Here is a 21,564-nt window from a genome sequence, read left to right on the forward strand (position 1 = left end):
CTGTGTCATTCCTTTGTTCTGGAAAAAGACAGACACACAGACCACAGATTAACCCTGTCCCTACTAATTATATACATAACAAAACTGACAGAAATAATCTTGGACACCAGAGAGTGGTCCTAGGGGATATTTTAGGCATTTGGAGAACAATGTGTGCATGTAAAGCTGAACTGTGTACATGTGCCTCTTAGTATGTACGTATGTGTGTTTGGATGGATAAGGATGTACAAGCATTATGTCTGAGTGTGTAAGGGTGTCTGTAGGTGTCAGTGTATAAGGATGTGTGTGCAAGTCTCAGTGTGTACAGGTGTTTGTGTTTGTGTCTGACAGTATATGTCTCAGCCTGTCAGGGTGTGTGTGTTTGTGTATATCTCAGAGTATAAGGGCATGTGTTCATGTAAGAGTGTATGTATGTCCCAGGTGGGACAGGGCTCAGCTGTAAGCGGTGCAGGGCCCATTCTCAACATTCGTCTAGGACCGGTCCCTCCAGATGGGTCTCTCTATCCCCTCTCCATTGCCTAGCCATGTGGGAGCTGCACTGCTGCCTGCAATCTGCCCACTGTACTCACGCTAAGAGCGATGGTGTATCATGGGACGCACACACACACACACACAAAGTGTACACCTTTACATTGAAACACCAATTTTATTGAGAGCTCATATTGTTGCACATTACCTAATCCATTTAAGTTCAACTCAACTGAACAATTAATATGTTTATAACACTAATTTTTCTGGGGTTGTTTTTATCACATCTCTCTTCCAGTTACTGGACTTCACCATCCTGTCCGTGACTCAGACACTTAAAGAGGAAATTCTGTAAGGGAACATGGTGGAGACTTGAGGGGCCTGCTGTGGAAAAACATGTTGAAGACAAACAGCACTCAGAGCACATTAGAGAGGGAGTGTCAGTACCAGACTCCAGGGTCTTCTGAAATAATTACCTCCAGATAAAAAACAAGGTGGTTTAGTTTTTTCCCTTTGGGTCGAGGCCCCAAGCATTAACTATGCTCCATCAGGGTTTACCCAATTACTGCACTTACATTACAAGCTTTTTTACTTTGTTTTTTCCCGCAGTGAGTAGACTGAGCCCTACATAAGGAAGCTTCCCTTTGTTTCAGTGAGAGAACTCAGACCCCTCTCCCCCATATCTCTGTCCCTCCTAACTCTGCTGAAAGAGATGGGTGTTCTTAACTTGCTATGGCTGTGGGTGTTAATGGACGTTGGAGTCATATGTGGGTTGGCAGAGTCAACCTGTAGGCTTCTGGAGACTCTAACCTCTCAGAGTGTGTATAAGGAGGGTGATGTGATCATTGGAGGACTGTTTCCAGTTCATTTACAGCCACCTGAGCCAAACCTGGACTTCACACAACGAGCAGCACCTTTGCAGTGTCAGAAGTGAGTGCACGAGTCTTTACCTGTGAATATCTTCCTGTACTGTGTGAATATCCTCCTGTGTCTTTCTGTGAATATCTCCTTGCATATACCTGTGAATACTTTATATATATACAGTGTGTGCATGTGTTTCTGTATGTCATCGTAATACATTCACACTTAAGTTGTTTGGGAGTAATGGCAGCATCTATCGGTGAATATGAATGTCTAGCTTTCTAGTGATTTCTTTCATTCATCGAATTATTTCCCATTTCTCTCTCTCTTGCTGTCAGTTTTGAATTCCGTGCATACCGTTGGCTGCAGGGCATGATCTTTGCAGTGGAAGAGATAAACAGAAACCCCCAGCTGCTGCCCAATCTCACCCTGGGGTATGCCCTGGCTGACACTTGTCTCGCAGAGAGGACGGTGTTAAGCGCTGCGTTGGGGCTGGTAACCGGGAAGGACTCTGTCGTTACGAGCTCCAGGTGCGGCCGCACTCCCAAGGTGCCTGTCATCGTCGGTGATGTCCGCTCCTCTGGATCCATCGTGGTCGCTCGTACACTGGGAGGTTTCGGCATCCCCTTGGTGCGGAAAGAAACAGCGCCGCAGCAAATCAGTGATCATTAAAGAAAACCGTTATGTCTCCTATTCTTCCTAATGCCCAAATGTACTCAGAGTGAGAGTGGTTAAGAATAGATGCATTTTCAAATAAGCCTCTCCTGTGTTTTTTATTGATATTGTATGATGCTTTGTTTTCTGGAGATAAACTGGATGTGTCAGAAGCATTAAGCTGACAGGCTGATGTGTGATCTTTGTGCTCCCCAGGTGAGCTATGCTGCAACTTGCGCTTGCCTTGGAGACCGCCAAATGTACCCCACGTTTTTGCGCACTGTACCAAGCGATGCCTTTAAGGCTCGGGCCATTGCACACATGCTGCGCCTCTTTGGCTGGACCTGGGTGGGCGTAGTGATGGGAGATGATGACTATGGCAAGTCTGGGATCCAGCATCTGCTGAAGGAGCTGCAGAACTCTGAGGTGTGTGTGGCCTTTTCTGAGGTCATCCCCAAGGTCAACTTGGAGAAAAGTATCCCACGCATTGTGGAAACACTCAAGCATTCCACAGCCAAAATCATCGTCACTTTTGCCATTTCCACAGACATGAATGCCCTGCTGATGGAGGTAGGGAGACAGAACATGACTGACAAGCAGTGGATTGCCTCAGAGTTATGGAGTACCTCCAGTATCAATTCCTCTCCAAAAATCCTACCCTTACTGCATGGCACTATAGCAGTTGACTTGCGCAAGGGAAACATTAGGGGTCTCAGGTCTTTTCTCACTGGGGTCCGGCCCAAAGATTTGCCCTCTGACCCATTCGTGCAGGAATTCTGGGAGACAATATTCGGATGCTCTTTGAAAAATGACCCCACCATCTCTCTGTCAGTCAGGCCCCAGTGCACAGGGTCTGAGAACTTGGACAATGTTGTGAACATCTATACTGACGTCTCTCAGTTGAGGGCCACTTACAATGTGTACAAGGCTGTGTATGCCATCGCACAGGCCATTCAAAACATGCTGTCCTGCCAACCAGGAGATGGCCCCTTTGAAAATTGGGCGTGTCCAGACGTCACCAGCCTACAGCCCTGGCAGGTAAGAGTAAGCACCGAAACATACAATGTATCAGGATGTCTATTAATAGCTTATGAATAAGGGATTTGTTGAAAGCATACTCACTGTTTGTTAATCATTACTTTCCCAAAAACTCATAATTACGAATAAATGTGTTACATTAATGAGTGTATTTATATGCAGTTGAAAATAATTTCATAGATACTTCATGATCATGCATTTAACATACCATATTATCTATGGATAACAAGTACAATAAATGTTTTTTCCCAACATGAGTTAATGCATTTATGAACACTCTACATGGTGTATAAAGGCTTTTTGGTAGTCTTTGAATAACATGCATGCCAGAATTTGTTGACATTTTTTTCAGTTTGACATAGGTTTTGCTGCCATTTCATCAAGGGAAATTATTTGGAGTGTTACTATTCTTGGTTTAAAACAATAAAACTGTAGGCCTATATTTTACTGTTTTAATAAATTGCTGTATCATTCACTTGCTGTTCGTAAAATGCAATTAATTTCTAATCATCTTGTGTTTGTTTGTGTGTGTTTGTCTGTGTGTGTGTGACAGTTATTAATTTCCCTTATATTATATTCTCTTCCTGAACTGATGCTTGATTTTCACTGTGTCACATCAATCTATCTATGAAATATTTCCGGCAGTTTAAAGATAACTTTATAACTGATGTTGTTTACTCCATTTATTCAGCACCATTGACAAATAATTACCAATACTACTTGTGCTAATAATGTTAATGATTATCTGTTAATATACATTATTATGTTTAAGTATTTTATCATCACATTTAGTTAGCATTTTATGGTTCACATTTTTAATTTGCATTTATTTCTAAAGCTGTAAATGTTTGTGTTTAAAGTTTTTAGTATCCTCTTCACAGACGTGAATTCAGTATTACAACATGTTCAGTATTTAGTGTTAGCTTTTTTATGTAGTTTCAATTTCATTGTACAGGCTGCAACTTTAAAATTTCATTTTAAAGTGGCAAGAATTTATTTTAAATTGAACAGTTTTAATTTTTCATCACCCCATGTTCAATTTTGTAAAATATTTGTTGAATATCCTGTTCTCTATTCTTGAAGATTCTCCACTACCTCCGTGCTGTCAACTTCACCACACCTGCGGGTGAGGTTACACACTATGATGAAAATGGTGAACCACGGGCCTCTTTTGACATCATTAACTGGCAAGTGGGGGCACAGGGGACGGTGGAGTTTGTCACGGTGGGACAGTTTGACTCTGGTGACCACAAGTTTGACATCGATGAGAAAAGAGTCATCTGGGGCGGTGGCCAGAATGAGGTAAATGGGAACTGTGAAGTTAGCATGCCGTAAATTTAGCCAGGGAGCCTTCTGTTTATGTTTTGGACTGGCATACTCATAATTCACGTTCTAATTATGGGTTATTTTATTTCTATAATAACAAGTGCAGTCTAGAGCCCACTGACTGACGACACACATGAAGACGGCATTGGCGGTTCTGAGGGACAACATTGCTCTTTCTTTACACTGCTGGGTCTCTGAGTTAAAGGTTTTCAGCAATACTGCACGGTGCAAGCACGCTCAGCAGGGGGACGGGTTTCTGGGAAAGTTCAGTATTGCATTTTGCAAAAACTGGAAAGGCCAAGTAAATCACACACGGCTCTCCAGACTGGCTGTACAATCCCTCAACTGGCATCCAGTACGAGATATTAACATCAGAAATGTCCAGAAATAACAAAATCAGCAGCAAATAGTTCCCTGTGACACATACATATGGCCTGTTAATGAGGTGTTTCCAGTACACACTGTGGCATGGTGCCACCTGCTGGACAAATGCTCTATGTGTGTGTGTGTGTGTGTGTGTGTTTGTCACAGCACAGTAGTGCTATTACAAATATTTGTAACACTAGAAAAATTGTTTTTGAACCAATTTTGTAAATTTTCACTGAATTGGTGAGATTTTACTAAGTGGTGGTGGGCCACACATAAAATGTTTAAATGTATGGTACCATAAAATAAAATACTGAGCATGTGAAGCGTCAACAGGTCATTTTGTGCATGCAAGAATACAGTGAAAATGTCCTATGATGGTATAAGATGATTTTGAGTGATGCGCGGAGTTAGAATGAAGATCTGGATGTAATTTTGGTTGCATACAGGTGCCTGTGTCCGTCTGCAGCATTCCCTGTCCCCCAGGCACTCGGAAGGCTGTGCAGAAAGGAAAGCCCATCTGCTGCTTTGACTGCTTACCATGTGCAGAAGGGGAGATCAGCAACACCACTGGTACTGTTAACCATTCCTTCTTTTAACCATGATGATGAGCAAGCACCCTGATTTTCAACACCTGTACAAAGATACCAAGAATCGTTAAGGTCAATAAGTGTACGTACAAAGCAAATACGATATGATACTGAGAAATTTTAAGGTCTCAAGTTATGATTACAGTTACAATTTGTACGTAACAAGGGCGGCTTTCAGACTGACCTGGTTATAGTCTGTTTGTTTCAAATTGGGTGAACTGGGAGGCCATTATGTCACCCAAGCTGTCCCATGCCTGTCCATACAAATGCTTGTGACATGTAGCCAGGCAGGGGTGTGCTCAGAAACAGTTATCTGGGTTATCTGTATATCTTGCTGTTATTTAGTATATGTCAATAAATTCATGAAAAGCATGTTTCACTGTACGCAAATGATCATTCTATCAGTTTCTGTTTAATTCTCACAGTTTTCGTGAATAGCTTAGATGTGTGTTTGCATAATTTTTAAGGTTCAACAGAGTGCCAGAAGTGCCCAGATCGATTCTGGTCGAATGCTGCTCGAACAACCTGCATTCCAAAAGAGGTGGAGTTCCTGTCCTTCCAGGAGACCATGGGGATCATTCTTGCTGCTCTTTCAGTCTCTGGGGTGGTCCTCACAGGCTGTGTCATTACCACCTTCTTTTTCCACCGAGACACGCCCCTCGTTAGGGCAAACAATGCAGAGTTGAGCTTCATGCTGCTGCTGTCACTCTCTCTCTGCTTCCTGTGTGCACTGGCCTTCATTGGTCGCCCCACCCCCTGGTCCTGTATGTTGCGCCACACGCTGTTTGGGATCAGTTTTGTGCTCTGCATTTCCTGTGTCCTCAGCAGGACAGTGGTGGTGCTGGTGGCCTTCCGTGCCTCAGTCCCTGGCAGCAACATCATGCGGTACTTTGGTCCGGTGCAGCAGAGACTGGCCATCTCCCTCTGCACCTCTGTCCAGGTGCTCATCTGTGTGCTGTGGCTGGTTCTCTCACCACCCATCCCAGCTGAGATACAGGGGCAGAGTGCCAAGATCATCCTTGAGTGTGATGTGGGCTCAGTGGCTGGATTTGCCTGTGTCCTGGGCTACATTGGCCTGCTGGCGGCCATCTGCTTCCTGCTGGCCTTTTTAGCCAGGAAACTCCCAGACAACTTCAATGAAGCCAAGTTAATCACCTTCAGCATGCTCATCTTTGGTGCTGTCTGGATCACTTTCATCCCTGCCTACATCAGCTCTCCGGGGAAGTACACTGTCGCTGTGGAGATATTCGCCATCTTGGCTTCCAGCTATGGACTCCTTCTCTGCATCTTTGCTCCCAAGTGTCATATAATCCTACTGAGACCAGACAAGAATACCAAGAAAAGGATGATGGCCAAATAAAAGTAATCCTTAGATTTCATCAATTTGTGTGAGAAATATTCAAGTGATGGCTAGAGAGAATATTTATCTGCTTAGATGTTAGGTCACTGGACTATTTAACTTCCAAAGCTGAAGCTGGAAGGCATTTTGGAGTTAATGCAGATAATTAAGTTTTAAGAGATTAGTAATACTTTTGAAGGTGTTATTGTCCTATGTATCCTTGCTCTAGTCATTCCCTAGACAAAGTTGTCTTGTATCCAAAAATACGAAATTACAAAACCACATAAAGCATTAAATTATTATACTATGAAATGTTAAATATTCAATAATAAATCATTGAATAAATGATTCATTATTACAGAAACTGAACTGATAAAATAAAGCATCTTTCACAAGCCAGAACATCAAATTATTTTTTTTTCGACCAGGAAGTTTCTACATTTTTGTCCCTCGTCATTCTATCATCACAGGATAGGAACAGCAGGGGACAAACTTTGTTTGCTCTGAGTGTGATCCCCACTCACCTCAGCATAATTGTGATTTCACCCCACATGTGTAAATTCAGTGACTGTCAGGACATAACTCCACAACTTTTTTTGTACTCTCACACATGGAAAAACGTGGAGTTGAAGGAAACTAATTTTGTTTAAATGCATCAGTGGTAGTGCTTTATTCTCTAGTCCAGAGCTCTTCCTGCCTGCTGCCCAGAGGAGAAAAAAAGACTCTCAGTAGTGCTACTAAACCTGAAGGTTAATGAGTCATTAAGGGGTGCTTTGTGTAATAAGTGGTGCTCATGTTTGGGAACAGCTCATTAAGGCAGTGTGTGGCTGCTGTAGAGACAGCCAGTAGAGCGCTGCTGCTTCACGCCGCTGAGGGACTCATCTCTCCTAATGCTACCCTGAGACTGCACCAGCACCTCCCTGGAATTCATGGATAAATATTGCAAATATTTTACTGCATTTGAGAAGCACACATTTTATTGTACATTTAATACATTTTACATTAATTATGGAAAAAAGAGAAATTGATTCAAAACACTGTATTAATCATGTAGCTATGTTCATAAATGAATCACAAGTTTTAAGTGAAATGTTTGTATTTGCCGAAAGTCTCAAAAGACAGGAAATTAAATTGATCAGCCTTAAGGCTAACATCAGCCTGCTGTCCATCAAGGTGTATCAGAACAGATATTTGACGACTGCTACAGCCCTGTGTCTACTGTACTTCAGACAACATGTACTCACCACTGGGCAGGTTTAAGATTTAAACCTTCTCTCAAAGTGCCAAATTCATATTCTTAGGGTAGTGCTCTGTACAGTTTATTGGCAGAAGCTACCAAGTGTTTTGATTATAACAAGGCTTATGATATTATTTACTTGTATTTCCAAAAGGCATTTGATAAGGAGAGACTTGTTAGTAAAATGAAGATTGTAGGAATTAGAGGTTTTATTTCAGAGTGGATTCAAATAGTTCATTATTTTAAGTATTTTATTTTCACAGATCAAATGTTTTCACAGATATTAAACTGTGTCATTTGTAGTAATAGGCTTCCATAAATATCCTTTACTGGGAGGAAGATGTTCGGAAATGTCACTTAATCTTCAAAGCAATTAGAAGGAAATGACAAAGAATACTATACATTGCAAGAAAATGGAATTAAATGCTATTCAGACCATAGTGACCAAGCTGATGTGGTTCAAAGTTAATTTGTGTTCAAGATTTTAATCCTTTTTACTATATCAACATCGCTGTGAAATTGATAAGCAATAATAACATGACGCCTCACAGTTGTGTTGAATTCATCTCCCGTTCCGTCTCCCAACTCATTCAGTCAAACACTGCAATAATTTTCAGAGCTGAAAATAATTATTATAATAATTGCATTTGCTTGTGCATGTGGCCCTGTTCCACAATCATGCCTAGAGATCATGCAAATTTCAATCATAAACACAGGTGCCAGAATCCGGTGCTGAGGGGTTGCAGTGTTTAAGCCAGCAGTTGCTGAAGAATCCACATAGGCCTTAAATGACTTGAGTGATTAAAAGACAACCACTAGTACATGCATGTTCTGTGGCCTTCCAGAACCTAATTTTGACACCCCTGACTTACAGTACTATTTGGGTGTCTCTTATTTAGAATAAAAACTAATCTAAAGAAAACAGAAAACAAATGATTTTTCCTGTGACATCATCTCAGTGGGTTAGCACTACTGTCACAAGTCAGATAAAATAAATAAATAAATAACTGGCTCAGGATCCCCATGGTGTCCTGTTTATGACCTCAGCTACACCACCAGTGGGACATGTGCTATTATGGATTTACCATAAGAGACATTTTAATTAACAGCAATCTGTGAACCCGGTAAAGCGTAAAAAGACCTGATGGGAGGGAGGGGTAGTGAAGTGGGAGTCCAATTTACTTGTGACCTGGGCTCAGGTGTTGTCGAGCCAATTTGGCATGTGGAGACAAGTAACTGTTTCTCTCTGAAGTAATGACTTCTGTGCAATGGGCAAGCAGGAGACACAACCTCCATTCTAATGTTGCATCATAATTAATCTACTGGTCTGTATGGGTGGGGGGATTAGCCCTGGAGTGAGGCAATCACAGCTATTCACTAAAAAAAAAAAACACTGCATAGCCACAGGCTGCAGCACCTCTTGCAGTGTCTTAGCTATCATCTGCAAAACACAACACGTCATTTGGGAAGGAGGAAAATAGATCTTATGAATTCATAACAGGTCCTACACTGCTGTCCTATCTAAATTATAGCAAGACACATCCATCATGACTGAGGTGTCATATTAAGGGAAAGTAGCTCTCGAGTAGGAGAGCGATATTCCTATCCTTCCCCATCCCAGCCTCTATCCTATTCTTTCTGACAGATGGCTGTTCTGAACAGACATAATCTTAATATTCTGACTATTCTTCCTGTTTTACTTCTTCAGAAGAGAGAAGTGAACAGGTTGCATAAACCACTTTTAAACTATGTAAATCAGATGATAATAAGAAATATTCATTGCAAAAACTGTAACCCCAGGACAAACACTAACTCCTACATGTGAGATCCTCTCCTGTAAAAATGTATGAACTCTAATTTCTCATAAAAAGATAAATGGTTTGTGCAACTGTCAGTACTCTGTACTAAGGATCTCATCCCAAAGTGCTTCTGATTTAATTGTGGGTAGATAAATGTGTGAGATATGAATCTATGTGTAAAAATGTATATTTATATTGTATATTGACAATTGAGTAAATACTGAATGGAACCACAAACATACAGTCCAGTGTTAAATACTGGATGTCCTCAGAAAAACATGCCTCTTCATGCTGTTTCAGCTTTAGACCACACAAGGGCTTTACACTTTACAATTTAGTCATTTGGCAGATGCTTTTAGCCAAAGTGACTTACAAAAATGCATTCACATGGTGATCAAATGCCACTAAAGCTAGAGACAGACCAGTTACAATAAAATAAGTACCACTAAGATGTGTGCCTTAAAACCTGTGAAAGTTTTAATTTGTTTTAAAACAGAAAGATTGTTTGAGTCCAAAACGGTGGGTTTTTAGACATTTGTGGAAATTACATACATTTTCTTGTAACTGTTCATGTAAAAGGTGATTTATTTGATGTACTTACATCTTAAGTGTGCCCAAATGTTTTCCACAAATGTATTATTGTCTATTGTACACAACAACACAACTTTAAAATTTTTTTTGTATTTGTATTTGTGTTCCCATGTGGTTCCCAGTTATGAATACAGGTAAAATTTAGATACTTAAACAAAGTTGCAATTGTAGTAAACTTCACTCTGACAAAGTGGCTGTACTCTAGCGCATGATGTTTTTTACATCTATATTTCTTGGCTGATGAGTTGCAGGGTCTCTACTTCCCTACAGAGATTACTCACACGAGATGCAGGTATTTAGCTAATTAATCATTTCCAGTCTCCTCATTAAAGGCAAGTACACAGTATTTGTACATGTGTGAAGACATGCCCACACAAGCAGGAGCTCGGGTGGCATTTTTTCTCAGCTCTGGGGGTAACTCCAACATTCATAACCCTCATCATGTATTTTCCCAGGCTGCTGGAATACCTGAAGGGCTGAAGTGACAGCGCACCATCACCCTTGCACTCACAATACGAGGATCCGTCCAGCTCATCCCAGGCCTTTTCTTCTCAGAGGGCCCAGGGCTGGGGTCCCATATTGTCCTCGGTGTAACAATCCTGGTCCATTTAGGGACGGAGGTTGACTGACAGTCATCCATCCATGACCCTCCTGGACCTGAAAAGTAAAAAACATGAGGTCTGCCAGGTAGTATAGTGCGCAGACTTCCACATTCTCTCTAATAGGCCTTAACATTTTATAGGGATGGCTTAGACGAGTGCCAGCTCACTGATATCCAGAAGTGGTGTGAAAAAAAAATGTCTGTCTACCAGTGGGTACTGTGTCCACATTCTCCAACACTTCTAATGCAGTACTGGGGGTGGCCACTGTGCCATGTGGTCAACAAACAACATACATTTAGAAAATATTTGGCTTACTGCCACCTATTAAGCCCCAGAGCTGTGGAAACAATGGAAACAGCAACTTTCACATGAAAACACCCATTTCATTTACAACTCCAATTCCAGTTGCAATGTTAATTATGCCATTTAAACTCAACTCAACCGAATAGTTAATGTATCTGTAACATTCATTTTTCTGGGTTTGTTTTTATTACATAGTTATTCCAGCAACTGGACTGCACCATCCTGTCTGTGGTTCAAACAAAGGGGCAATTCTCTAAGGAAACGCAGTGCCGAGGTGAGGGGAAAATGTGTTGAAGCCCCAGCACTCAAAGCACAAAGAGAGGGAGTGACATTACCAGACTCCAGGGTCTTCTTAAATAATTACCTTCAGATAAAAAAACAAGGTGATTTAGTTCTTTCCCATTGGGTTGAGGCCCCAACCATTAACTGGGCTCCATCAGGGTTTAAACAATTACTGCACTTACACAACATGCATTTTTTATTTGTTTTGTTTTTGTGCAATGGGTAGACTGAGTCCTACATAAGGAAGCGTCTTCTTTTTCAGTGGTAGAACTTAGACCCCTCTTCCTCGTCACTCTGTCCCTCCTCCCGCTCCTGCAGGAGATGGGTGTTCGTACCTGGTTATGGCTGTGGGTGCTGTTGGTCCTTGGAACTGTGTGTGGGTTAGCAGGGTCCTCCTGCCAGCTTCTGGAGACTCTGAACTCTCAGAGTTTGTATAAGGAGGGTGATGTTATCATTGGAGGACTTTTTCCTGTTCATTTGCAGCCACCTGAGCCCAACGTGGACTTCACACAACGAGCAGCAGCTTTGCAGTGTCAGAAGTGAGTGCATAAATCTATGAATATCTTCTTGTGTCTATGTGTGGATATCTCTTTTCGAAAATATATGCTTGTAAATACTGAAGAATACCTTACTTATTGTATGTATGTATGTATCTATGTATGTGTGGGTGCCTGTGTGTATTCACAGATCATGTACAGACATTTATTTGTGAATATTTGCCAACATATAAAGGTAAATATCAAGTTCTAATTTTCTAGCTCTGTCTTTCACTTAAGTCTTTCAAATTTCTCTCTATCTCTTTTTTCTGTCAGCTTTTTAAAAAATGCATACTATTACATGCAGAGCATGATCTTTGCAGTGGAAGAGATAAACAGAAACCCCCAGCTGCTGCCCAATCTCACCCTGGGGTATGCCCTGGCTGACACTTGTCTCGCAGAGAGGACGGTGTTAAGCGCTGCGCTGGGGCTGGTAACCGGGAAGGACCCTGTTGTTACGAGCTCCCGGTGCGGCCGCACTCCCAAGGTGCCTGTCATCGTTGGTGATGCCCGCTCTTCAGGATCTATGGTGATCGCTCGTACACTGGGAGTTTTCAGGATCCCCATGGTGCGCAATGGAAAAGCACAGCAGCAAATCAGTGATCATTAAAGAAACTCATTATGAATCCTATTCTTCCTAATACCTAAGTGTGCTCAAAGATAGTGATTAAGAATAGATGCATTTTCAAACAAGCCTCTCCTGTGTTTTTATTGATACTGTATGATGCTGTGTTTGTTTTTATTTTTATTTTCTGGGCATAAACTGGATGTGTCAGGAGCAGCATTAACCTGACAGGCTGGTGTATAATCTGTGTGCTCCCCAGGTGAGCTACTTTGCAACGTGCGCTTGCCTTGGAGACCGCCAAACGTACCCCACCTTCTTCCGCACTGTGCCCAGCGATGCCTTTCAGGCCAGGGCAATGGCACACATGCTGCGCCTCTTTGGCTGGACCTGGGTGGGGGTGGTAATGGGAGATGATGACTATGGAAAGTTTGGGATCCAGCTTCTACTGGAGGAGCTACAGAACTCTCAGGTGTGTGTGGCCTTTTCTGAGGTCATCCCCAAGGTCAACTCGGAGAAGACTATCCCACGTATTGTGGAAATTCTTAAGCATTCCACAGCCAAAGTCATCATCACTTTTGCCATTGCACCAGACTTGCATCCCCTGCTGATGGAAGTTGTGAGACAGAACATCACTGACAAGCAGTGGATTGCCACAGAGTCCTGGGTTACCTCTATATCTATCGCTTCTCCACAAAACCTACCCTCTCTGAGTGGCACAATAGGATTCGCCTTGCATCAGGGAAAAATTGAGGGTTTCAGTTCTTTTCTCACTGCGATTCAGCCCAAGGATATGCCCTCTGACCCATTCGTGCAGGAATTCTGGGAGACGATGTTTGAATGCTCTTTGAAAAATGACCCCTCCCCTTCTCTGTCATCCAGGCCCCAGTGCACAGGGTCTGAGAGCTTGGACAATGTTGAGAGCGTTTATACTGACATCTCCCAGTTGAGGGCCACTTACAGTGTGTACAAGGCTGTATATGCCATCGCACATGCCATTCACAACATGCTGTCCTGCCAACCAGGAGATGGCCCCTTTGAAAATAGGGAGTGTCCAGATGTCACCAACCTCCAGCCCTGGCAGGTAAGCACAGAGTAAGCACAGAAACATACGGAGTATCAGAATCAAATAACAAATTTGGAAAAATGATAAAATAATGTTTTCATATCTTAGCAAAAATTATGTGTTAATCAACATTCATTCATATATTTATAATATATTTCATATATCAAGTCAACATTAGGATTTGCGATTGATAAATCATAGGTGTGTGTGTGTGAGAGAGAGATATTTATAGGTCATTGCACCTTGTGTGTTTATAGAATATCTGTGTTTATAGAGCTCAATTTGTTTTGTTTTTTTTTCTTGATTATTCCATCTTTAAAACGGGACTTGCATTAAATCCACAATGAGATCAAATTCACCTTTGTTTGCCACCATTGTCTTTGAGAACTGTAGCTATGTTGTCGCCTGTCTGAACAACTGTTACAGACACAAATTAATGACATCAGATGACCAATAGTATGAGTACACCCCTTGCCCTGAGGGTGTTATGGTTTGGGCAAAGCCCCTTAGTTCCAGCGAAGGTAAATCTTAATGCAATGACATTCTAGATGATTCTGTGCTTCCAACTTTGTGGCAACAGTTTGGGGAAAGTAATTTCCTGTTCCAGCAATGACGATGCCCCAGGGCACATAGTAAGGCCAATATAGAATTGGTTTTGTGAAGAATGGTGTGGAAGAACTTGACTGGTCTGCACAGAGCCCGGACCTCAACCCCACACAGCACGTTTGGGATCAATTACAAAACCAGCTGTGGACCGAGCCTCATCGCCCAATCAGTGGCCGACCTCACTAATGCTCTTTGGGCTGAATGGAAGCAAATCCATGCAGCAATGATTAAAAATTAAATTTCTTCAATTTTGGTCAGGCTAGCAGAGAATATGTTGGTTACCCGGTTGCTTGGGTCTGAATTTGTTTCTGATTTTAAAGTGAAAACAAAAGGCAGCAGGGCTTGTGCCTCACCAGGACCAGAATTTCAGACCCCTGCCTGATAATATATTCTTTTCCTGAAGTCATACTTGTGCTTCATAGTCTCTCATCATTATCCATGAAATATGTCCAGCAGTTTACAAATATCTTAACAAAAGTTGCTTAATAGATTAATTTAACATGAATGACTAATGATTACAAACAGTGCTTCTGCTATAATCCTGTCTATTATTATCTAATGTGTAGTGAAATATTTTAAGTATTTTCTCATAACCTTTAGTTCTGCTGTATTGATCACCCACAATTATGTATTTAATGTAGATTACTTCTAAGGTTACAATCGTGAGCACGTGCTATAATTTGTAGGGTTGTAATTTTGAATATTCATGTTTGCGTTTAAAGTTTATAGTATTCTCCTTACAGATTTGAATGTTCTGTATTACAGTGTGTTCAGTATTTAGTGGTAGTTTTACTAACAATTTAATTTGCATTTGGTAGTGCATTAATTGTTTAAAAGTTCCAAGCATGCACTGTTAACAGTTTTCATTTTTCATCACCCTTTGTTCAATTTTGTTAAACATTGTTGAAAATCGTGGAAGATTCTCCACTACCTCCACACCGTCAACTTCACCACACCTGCGGGTGAGGCTACACACTTTGATGAGAATGGTGAACCACCAGCTGCTTATGACATCATTAACTGGCAAGTGGGATCACAGGGGATGGTGGAGTTTGTCAAGGTGGGAGAGTTTGATTCTGCGGATGGATCTCACAGCGAGCTTGATATCAATGTGACAAGAGTCATCTGGGGCAGTGGCCAGAATGAGGTAAGGTGAACCGTGAATTTAGCATGCCATAAATTTAGCCAGGGAGGCTTCTGTATCATTTTTAGACTGGCCTACTCATCACTCACCTTTATAAAATTGGCTTTATTTATACTTATATTTATAAGATTATTTTTATTTTTTTCATAAAGAAGGCATTGTCTGAGTCAGTTCAGAGGCATGACCTTGAGCTGCTGTTACCAGTGTAATCTTAAGCCATAAATGTTCCAGCATTTTTTTCTGTTGGCGCCATGTGTGAACAAAGCCCCATCGATTGTTCCTCCAATTTTAGTGAGGACCAAGGACCTTAAATCTTCCGCCATGACTCTAGTGTGAATAAAAGCAGCTACATTTCTGGATAAAGCATGCAAAAAATTGAAATGTTCTTTCGTGAGGCCTTTTGCTTCTCACAAAGTTTATTTAATTAATACTTTACTGAATCTGCCTTCTCAACAATTATAGCACAAATATGAGATATTCATTTTGGATTTATTTATTGATTTTGTGAAGGAAATATGAACATTTACTTGAAGAATGGAATACACACTGTTACTGTCATTGCTTGACATGGCTTTGTTGATTGCAAGAACACAGGTACAAAATTGTGTGCCATGTAATAGGCCTGCTTCTCATTGGTAAATATTTGTTTCCTGCTCTTCCAGCTTTAATTAGCTTTTTTATCCAATGTAGCAAACTAGGTGGAACTACATATGAATAGCAGATATAGATAGCCGTTTAGCTTGACCAACAGACTTACTTTCGTTGTATTTTAACAAAAGCTTCAACTGTGTATCTACGATTAGCTATTAGCCAATATAACTGAGCTATATTGACTAATTACATTAGCATAATTTGTCTTAAGACTATCATTCTTCTACTGTGTTGTGTTGACAGGATTTACATCGATGCTAAAACTAATATTCAGCAAAATATCTGGCTGTTTCAAAGGCATACTATGCATAACTTTTTTATATTTATATTTTTATTTGGAAATATTATAAAATAACTAGGCTAATACATATATATGATGCACTGGCAGTCTCAGTCTTTACACTACACACTCAGCCAAATTCGTGCTCCATTTACCTGTATATGTAATTCTAAAATGTGTCCAGGACCTTTCTGAGCATGGCACTCTTTTCTGTGTGGGGAGGGGTGGGTGTGGCTACAGAGGCTGTGGCTTGGGATCAGATTCCAACAAAGTGTTTGTTGCTAGTCAGCAGCTGCAACAGCAGATGTTAAGAAGCCTAGATACAGCAAAGCTAAAAGACAAGCCGACAGGGCTTGTTTAAAAAAGCCTTGTTTAGAGTCAACCTTGGAATTACTTTTCTTTGGTGGCTCTGCCTGAAGTTCGCCAAGGGGATGAAAAGCGACAGGAAGCTGGTCTGTTTTCTGCCAGACCTGTAAGTAAAATTACTTTTAGCTAGTTACTCTACCATAAGTAGATAGATTTATGAGGTTGGGTAGCTTTTGTATATAAATCTGTTCTTCCATCGAGATGTCTTCCCCCTATGGGACATGCTGTTTATAGTTGCAACATAATTCACTTGGTTATTCACCTGCATTTATTTCAATCAGGGAAATTAATTTGAACAGTTTTGAAAGGGCTACAGATAACTTCATGAAAAAATCATTCACTTTCCAAGTATGGACCTACTTTTGGTCTGCTAATGTTCCAGTCATGATTCCATGTTTATAACCCAATTCTAACAAAATGTCCAGGGGGTATTTCAGGAAGCAGGATTACTGAGTTAGCTGAATAGCTGTATGGAATAAAACCCAGAATTGTCAATGCATTGGTGAGACATTCTCAAGGAGTGATGGTGCATGTGTGTGATGTTGAGTACATATTTTTAGTGCATGGTACTCTGGAATGTAACACAGAGTTTGTTAATTGTTAAGAGGTCATTTTAATATGTCAGAATACAGGATGATGAAAAGTTAATTTTGAGGGCGTAAACTGATTTTAGTGATGGCATGAAGTTAGAGGGATGCTCTGTATGCTGTCTTGGATGCATCCAGGTGCCTGTGTCCATCTGCAGCATGCCCTGTCCCCCAGGCACTCGAAAGGCTGTGCAGAAAGGAAAGCCCATCTGCTGCTTTGACTGCTTACCATGTGCAGAAGGGGAGATCACCAACACCACTGGTACTATTAATCATTCTCTCTTTTAACCATGATGATGAGCAAGCACCATCATTTTCAATGCTTGCAGAAAACAGAGATGATATGATACTGAGAAGCGTTAAAGTCTCAACAAATCATTACAGCTGCAATTTTTATTTCACAAGGACAACTTTCAGACTGACCTGCTTATAGTCTGTTTGTTTCATATTGGGTGAACTGGGAGGCTAGTATGTCACACAGGCTGTCCCATGCCTGTCCATACAAATGCTTGTGACATGTAGCCAGGCAGGGGTGTACAGGGAAAATATCTGTGCTGACGACCTGGCAGCCTGGACTGGGTATCAGTGTGTCTTGCTGTTATTTAGTAGTCAAGGCAAAAAATGCATTTAAGGCATGTTCATTGTGCACAATACATGAGTGTTGTTTCATTTAATGTTCACAGCTTTGGTTAACGACTGGAGCCAAAATCACTTCATAGATTTTTAATATCCCTCAATATATGTGACCTAACGCAGCAAGAGAGAGAGAAGGCAGCCATAAACCTTCAAGCATTTGTACCCAGGGAAGTGGTATTGTTATATTTCAATGGGGAGAGTTGTCAACATGATTAGGTTAAAGGATAATGGGGGAGTCAAGCCAGGTTAATTGGGCAAGTGGAAGAATGAAAAAGGATGACGTTTTAGAGCTAAATCAGAGGTTACACTTGTGATATACGTTTTTTCCATATTATTTTAAAATTATGGTTTAAACACTATCATAATCAAACATTCTCAAAAATGTGTTTTGCAAAAACACAACATTCACAGTCATATCTCCAGAAATATATACTGTTATTAAATGGTATCTCTTTTTGTAGCTCTGATTCTGTACTTTCACATGAGATGAAAACATGAAAAAGGCTAATTTTGAGACTTGTATCCAAAGTATGTGTTTGGTCATGTATTTGTAAACTTCTCTGTTAATTGTGTTGGTGTTACCTTAGATGTTTGTTTGCATAATTTTTAAGGTTCAACAGAGTGCCAGAAGTGCCCAGATCGATTCTGGTCAAATGCTGCTCGAACAACCTGCATCCCAAAAGAGGTGGAGTTCCTGTCCTTCCAGGAGACCATGGGGATCATTCTTGCTGCTCTTTCAGTCTCTGGGGTGGTCCTCACAGGCTGTGTCATTACCACATTCTTTTTCCACCGGGACACGCCCCTTGTTAGGGCAAACAATGCAGAGCTGAGCTTCCTGCTGCTGCTGTCACTCTCTCTCTGCTTCCTGTGTGCACTGGCCTTCATCGGTCGCCCCGCCCCCTGGTCCTGTATGTTGCGCCACACGCTGTTCGGGATCAGCTTTGTGCTCTGCATTTCCTGTGTCCTCAGCAGGACGGTGGTGGTGCTGGTGGCCTTCCGTGCCTCAGTCCCTGGCAGCAACATCATGCGGTACTTTGGCCCGGTGCAGCAGAGACTGGCCATCTCCCTCTGCACCTCTGTCCAGGTGCTCATCTGTGTGCTGTGGCTGGTTCTGTCACCACCCATCCCAGCTGAGGTACAGGGGCGGAGTGCCAGGATCATCCTCGAGTGTGATGTGGGCTCAGTGGCTGGATTTGCCTGTGTCCTGGGCTACATCGGCCTGCTGGCAGCCACCTGCTTCCTGCTGGCCTTTTTAGCCAGGAAGCTCCCAGACAACTTCAATGAAGCCAAGTTCATCACCTTCAGCATGCTCATCTTCTGCGCTGTCTGGATCACCTTTGTCCCAGCCTATGTCAGCTCCCCAGGGAAATATACGGTTGCTGTGGAGATATTCGCAATCCTGGCCTCAAGCTATGGACTCCTTCTCTGCATCTTTGCTCCCAAGTGTTATATAATCCTACTGAGACCAGACAGGAATACTAAGAAGAAGATGATGGCCAAATAAAAATCATAAAACATAATTACATTCATGTGCATGATGGCATATTTATCTGGCTTTGTTTAGTTGTTGGATCACTGGACCAGTCAACTTCCAGAGCTGAAGCTGCAAGACATTTAAAATCCCAATATTAACTAAATGCACTAAAAGTGTCACCACTTTGTTATACAATTGAATCTGTTCTCTATCTTCTTTGTTCTAGCTTTCTCTACACACATAGTTGTCTTGTAAACAAAAAATGTGAAATCATTAAACCATAAAACATTGAAATATTAAAATAAGAAATGTGAAATTTTCAATACTATATCATGCAATAAATGACAAAAGATTCCAGGAAGTAACTTATAAAAATAAAACATCTTTGAAGCAAAAAAACAATTCATTTTTGTCACATTTCTTTTCCTGGTCATTCTACCATCACAGAACAGAAAGAGCAGAGGGCAAAATTTGCTTCATGTGGAGCCCTTCTCACCTGAGCAGCATTGTGATTCCACCCCACAGATTTAAATTCAGTCACCATCACATCTCTCAGTCCCTCTCTGAGATTCACATTTGCATTGCTTAATAGACTTTTATTAGTAGAGTTTCCACTCTGCAGGCTCCAGACATTAAGTGTGAGTTATCAAAAGCCCTGGGCATTGTCCATTGGCCTTGTGGGCCTTCATCATTTTATCAGCCCTGTAGGATTGTGCAGTCCTTGTAGACTCTGTGTTTGTAAACCCCACTCACACCTCCTTTGTCCTTAACCCCACCCACACCTCTGTTGAGGACACACCCTCAAGCACTACAAGCAAAATATCAAGCAAAGAGGTGAGGTGGTCAGAAATATTGAAAATAGCATTTTTGGCAACATGAATGATTCCATATAGATAGTAACAGTAATTGACAGTATTATAACGATCTGTACACTGACGGTAGCTACTCCATAGTTCTGGTACCGTTATTTTATGTTTTTTCTCGTTTGGTATTTACAGTAGCTATTCTAGGCCCTGTTTCGTGATGACTGAGAGGGATTACGAAGTTTGCTTCATAACTGCACCGAGTAAAACTCCAAAATCTGGAACATGGACTCAAAAAGAGATGTTCTTGGTTTTATTCCACACAGTTATTCAGTTAACTCAGCAACCCTGCTTCCTGAAATACTCCCTGGACATTTAGTTAGAATTGGGATATAAACATGGAATCGTGAGTGGAATAAATAACATTAGCAGGCCATATGTCTATGATAGCTAGCTAATATACTTGTTAAGTATATGACTTTTTCATGAAATTGTCTGTAGCCTTTTCAAAGTTAGTAGCTTCGTTAGTGAAGTTGGCTACATGTAACATTAGCTAAAGAGTATGCATGCTGTATCTAATTCATTTGGGTGGGGGGGGGGGGGGGGGGGGAACAGAATTCAATACAAAAGCTACCCAACCGTGGGCATCTAGCATATGGTAGGCTAACCAGCTAAAAGTATTGTTACTTACAGGTCTACCAGAAAACAGGCCAACTCCCTGTTGCTTTTCATCCCCTTGGAGAAATTCAGCTGATGCCACTGAAGAAAAGTAATTCCAAGGCTGAATTTTTAAGCCTTGTCTTTTGCTTGGCTACGTAGGCTTCTAAGCACCAGCCATAGCAACAAACACTTTGTTGGAATCTGATCCCAAGCCACAGGCTCTGCAGCGACACCCACCCCTCCCCACACAGAAAAAAGTGCCACACCCACAAAAGTCCCAAACACATTTTACAGGAAAAAGGAGCACGAATTTCACTAAAGTGTATAAAGAGTTAGATTGCCAGTGCATCATATATATGCCTTAGCATAGTTATTTTATAATATTTTTGTTACACGCCGCAACACACCCCTTTGCTGTACAAAATAGATGGACACAGGAAGATGCGAGAATTCCGTACTATTCTGTTTATTTTAAAAGAGCGAGGGAGAGAAAGGTCATTACATTCTCACGCGGTCATTACAAAATTAAATAAAACAGCTTTGCCTTTCACCCTTACAGGATCCGGGTAAAAATAATAAACCGACAAAACAGACTAAAATAACAAAGACAAAAATAACCAAAATTAACAACAACATAACTTTTCAGATTTTTCCTTGTTGGTAACTTCCTCTCTCTCTCAGGTTGTGAATCCCTCAGTCACAGACGCCTACTAGGAAGAAAGCACACTTTAAATACA

The 21,564-nt window shown here is 41.3% G+C and overlaps 1 protein-coding gene across 1 annotated transcript; it reads left to right on the forward strand.

Annotated features, from left to right (window-relative positions):
- Positions 1–1,148: 1,148 nt before the first annotated feature.
- On the forward strand, positions 1,149–19,720 carry LOC118209945. Its single transcript, XM_035385676.1, has 13 exons — positions 1,149–1,398; positions 1,668–1,959; positions 2,200–3,021; positions 4,105–4,323; positions 5,163–5,286; positions 5,771–6,654; positions 11,370–11,448; positions 11,719–11,995; positions 12,269–12,560; positions 12,817–13,638; positions 15,146–15,373; positions 17,393–17,516; positions 18,502–19,720. Exons 1-13 carry the CDS (start codon positions 1,181–1,183, stop codon positions 19,392–19,394), a joined length of 5,274 nt encoding a protein of 1,757 aa, XP_035241567.1. The 5' UTR covers positions 1,149–1,180; the 3' UTR covers positions 19,395–19,720.
- Positions 19,721–21,564: the final 1,844 nt, after the last annotated feature.

This window comes from Anguilla anguilla, chromosome 12 (assembly GCF_013347855.1).
Source record: "Anguilla anguilla isolate fAngAng1 chromosome 12, fAngAng1.pri, whole genome shotgun sequence".
Taxonomy (NCBI): Eukaryota; Metazoa; Chordata; class Actinopteri; order Anguilliformes; family Anguillidae; genus Anguilla; species Anguilla anguilla.

What these genes read in the sequence shown, in the direction of transcription:
- LOC118209945 (XM_035385676.1), top strand. Translation starts at nt 1,181, where the DNA reads ATGGGTGTTCTTAACTTGCTATGGCTGTGGGTGTTAATGGACGTTGGA. An exon ending in GAGGTTTCGGCATCCCCTTG is followed by an intron (nt 1,960 to 2,199) that starts GTGCGGAAAGAA and finishes TGTGCTCCCCAG; the next exon opens with GTGAGCTATGCTGCAACTTG. An exon ending in CCAGCCTACAGCCCTGGCAG is followed by an intron (nt 3,022 to 4,104) that starts GTAAGAGTAAGC and finishes CTATTCTTGAAG; the next exon opens with ATTCTCCACTACCTCCGTGC.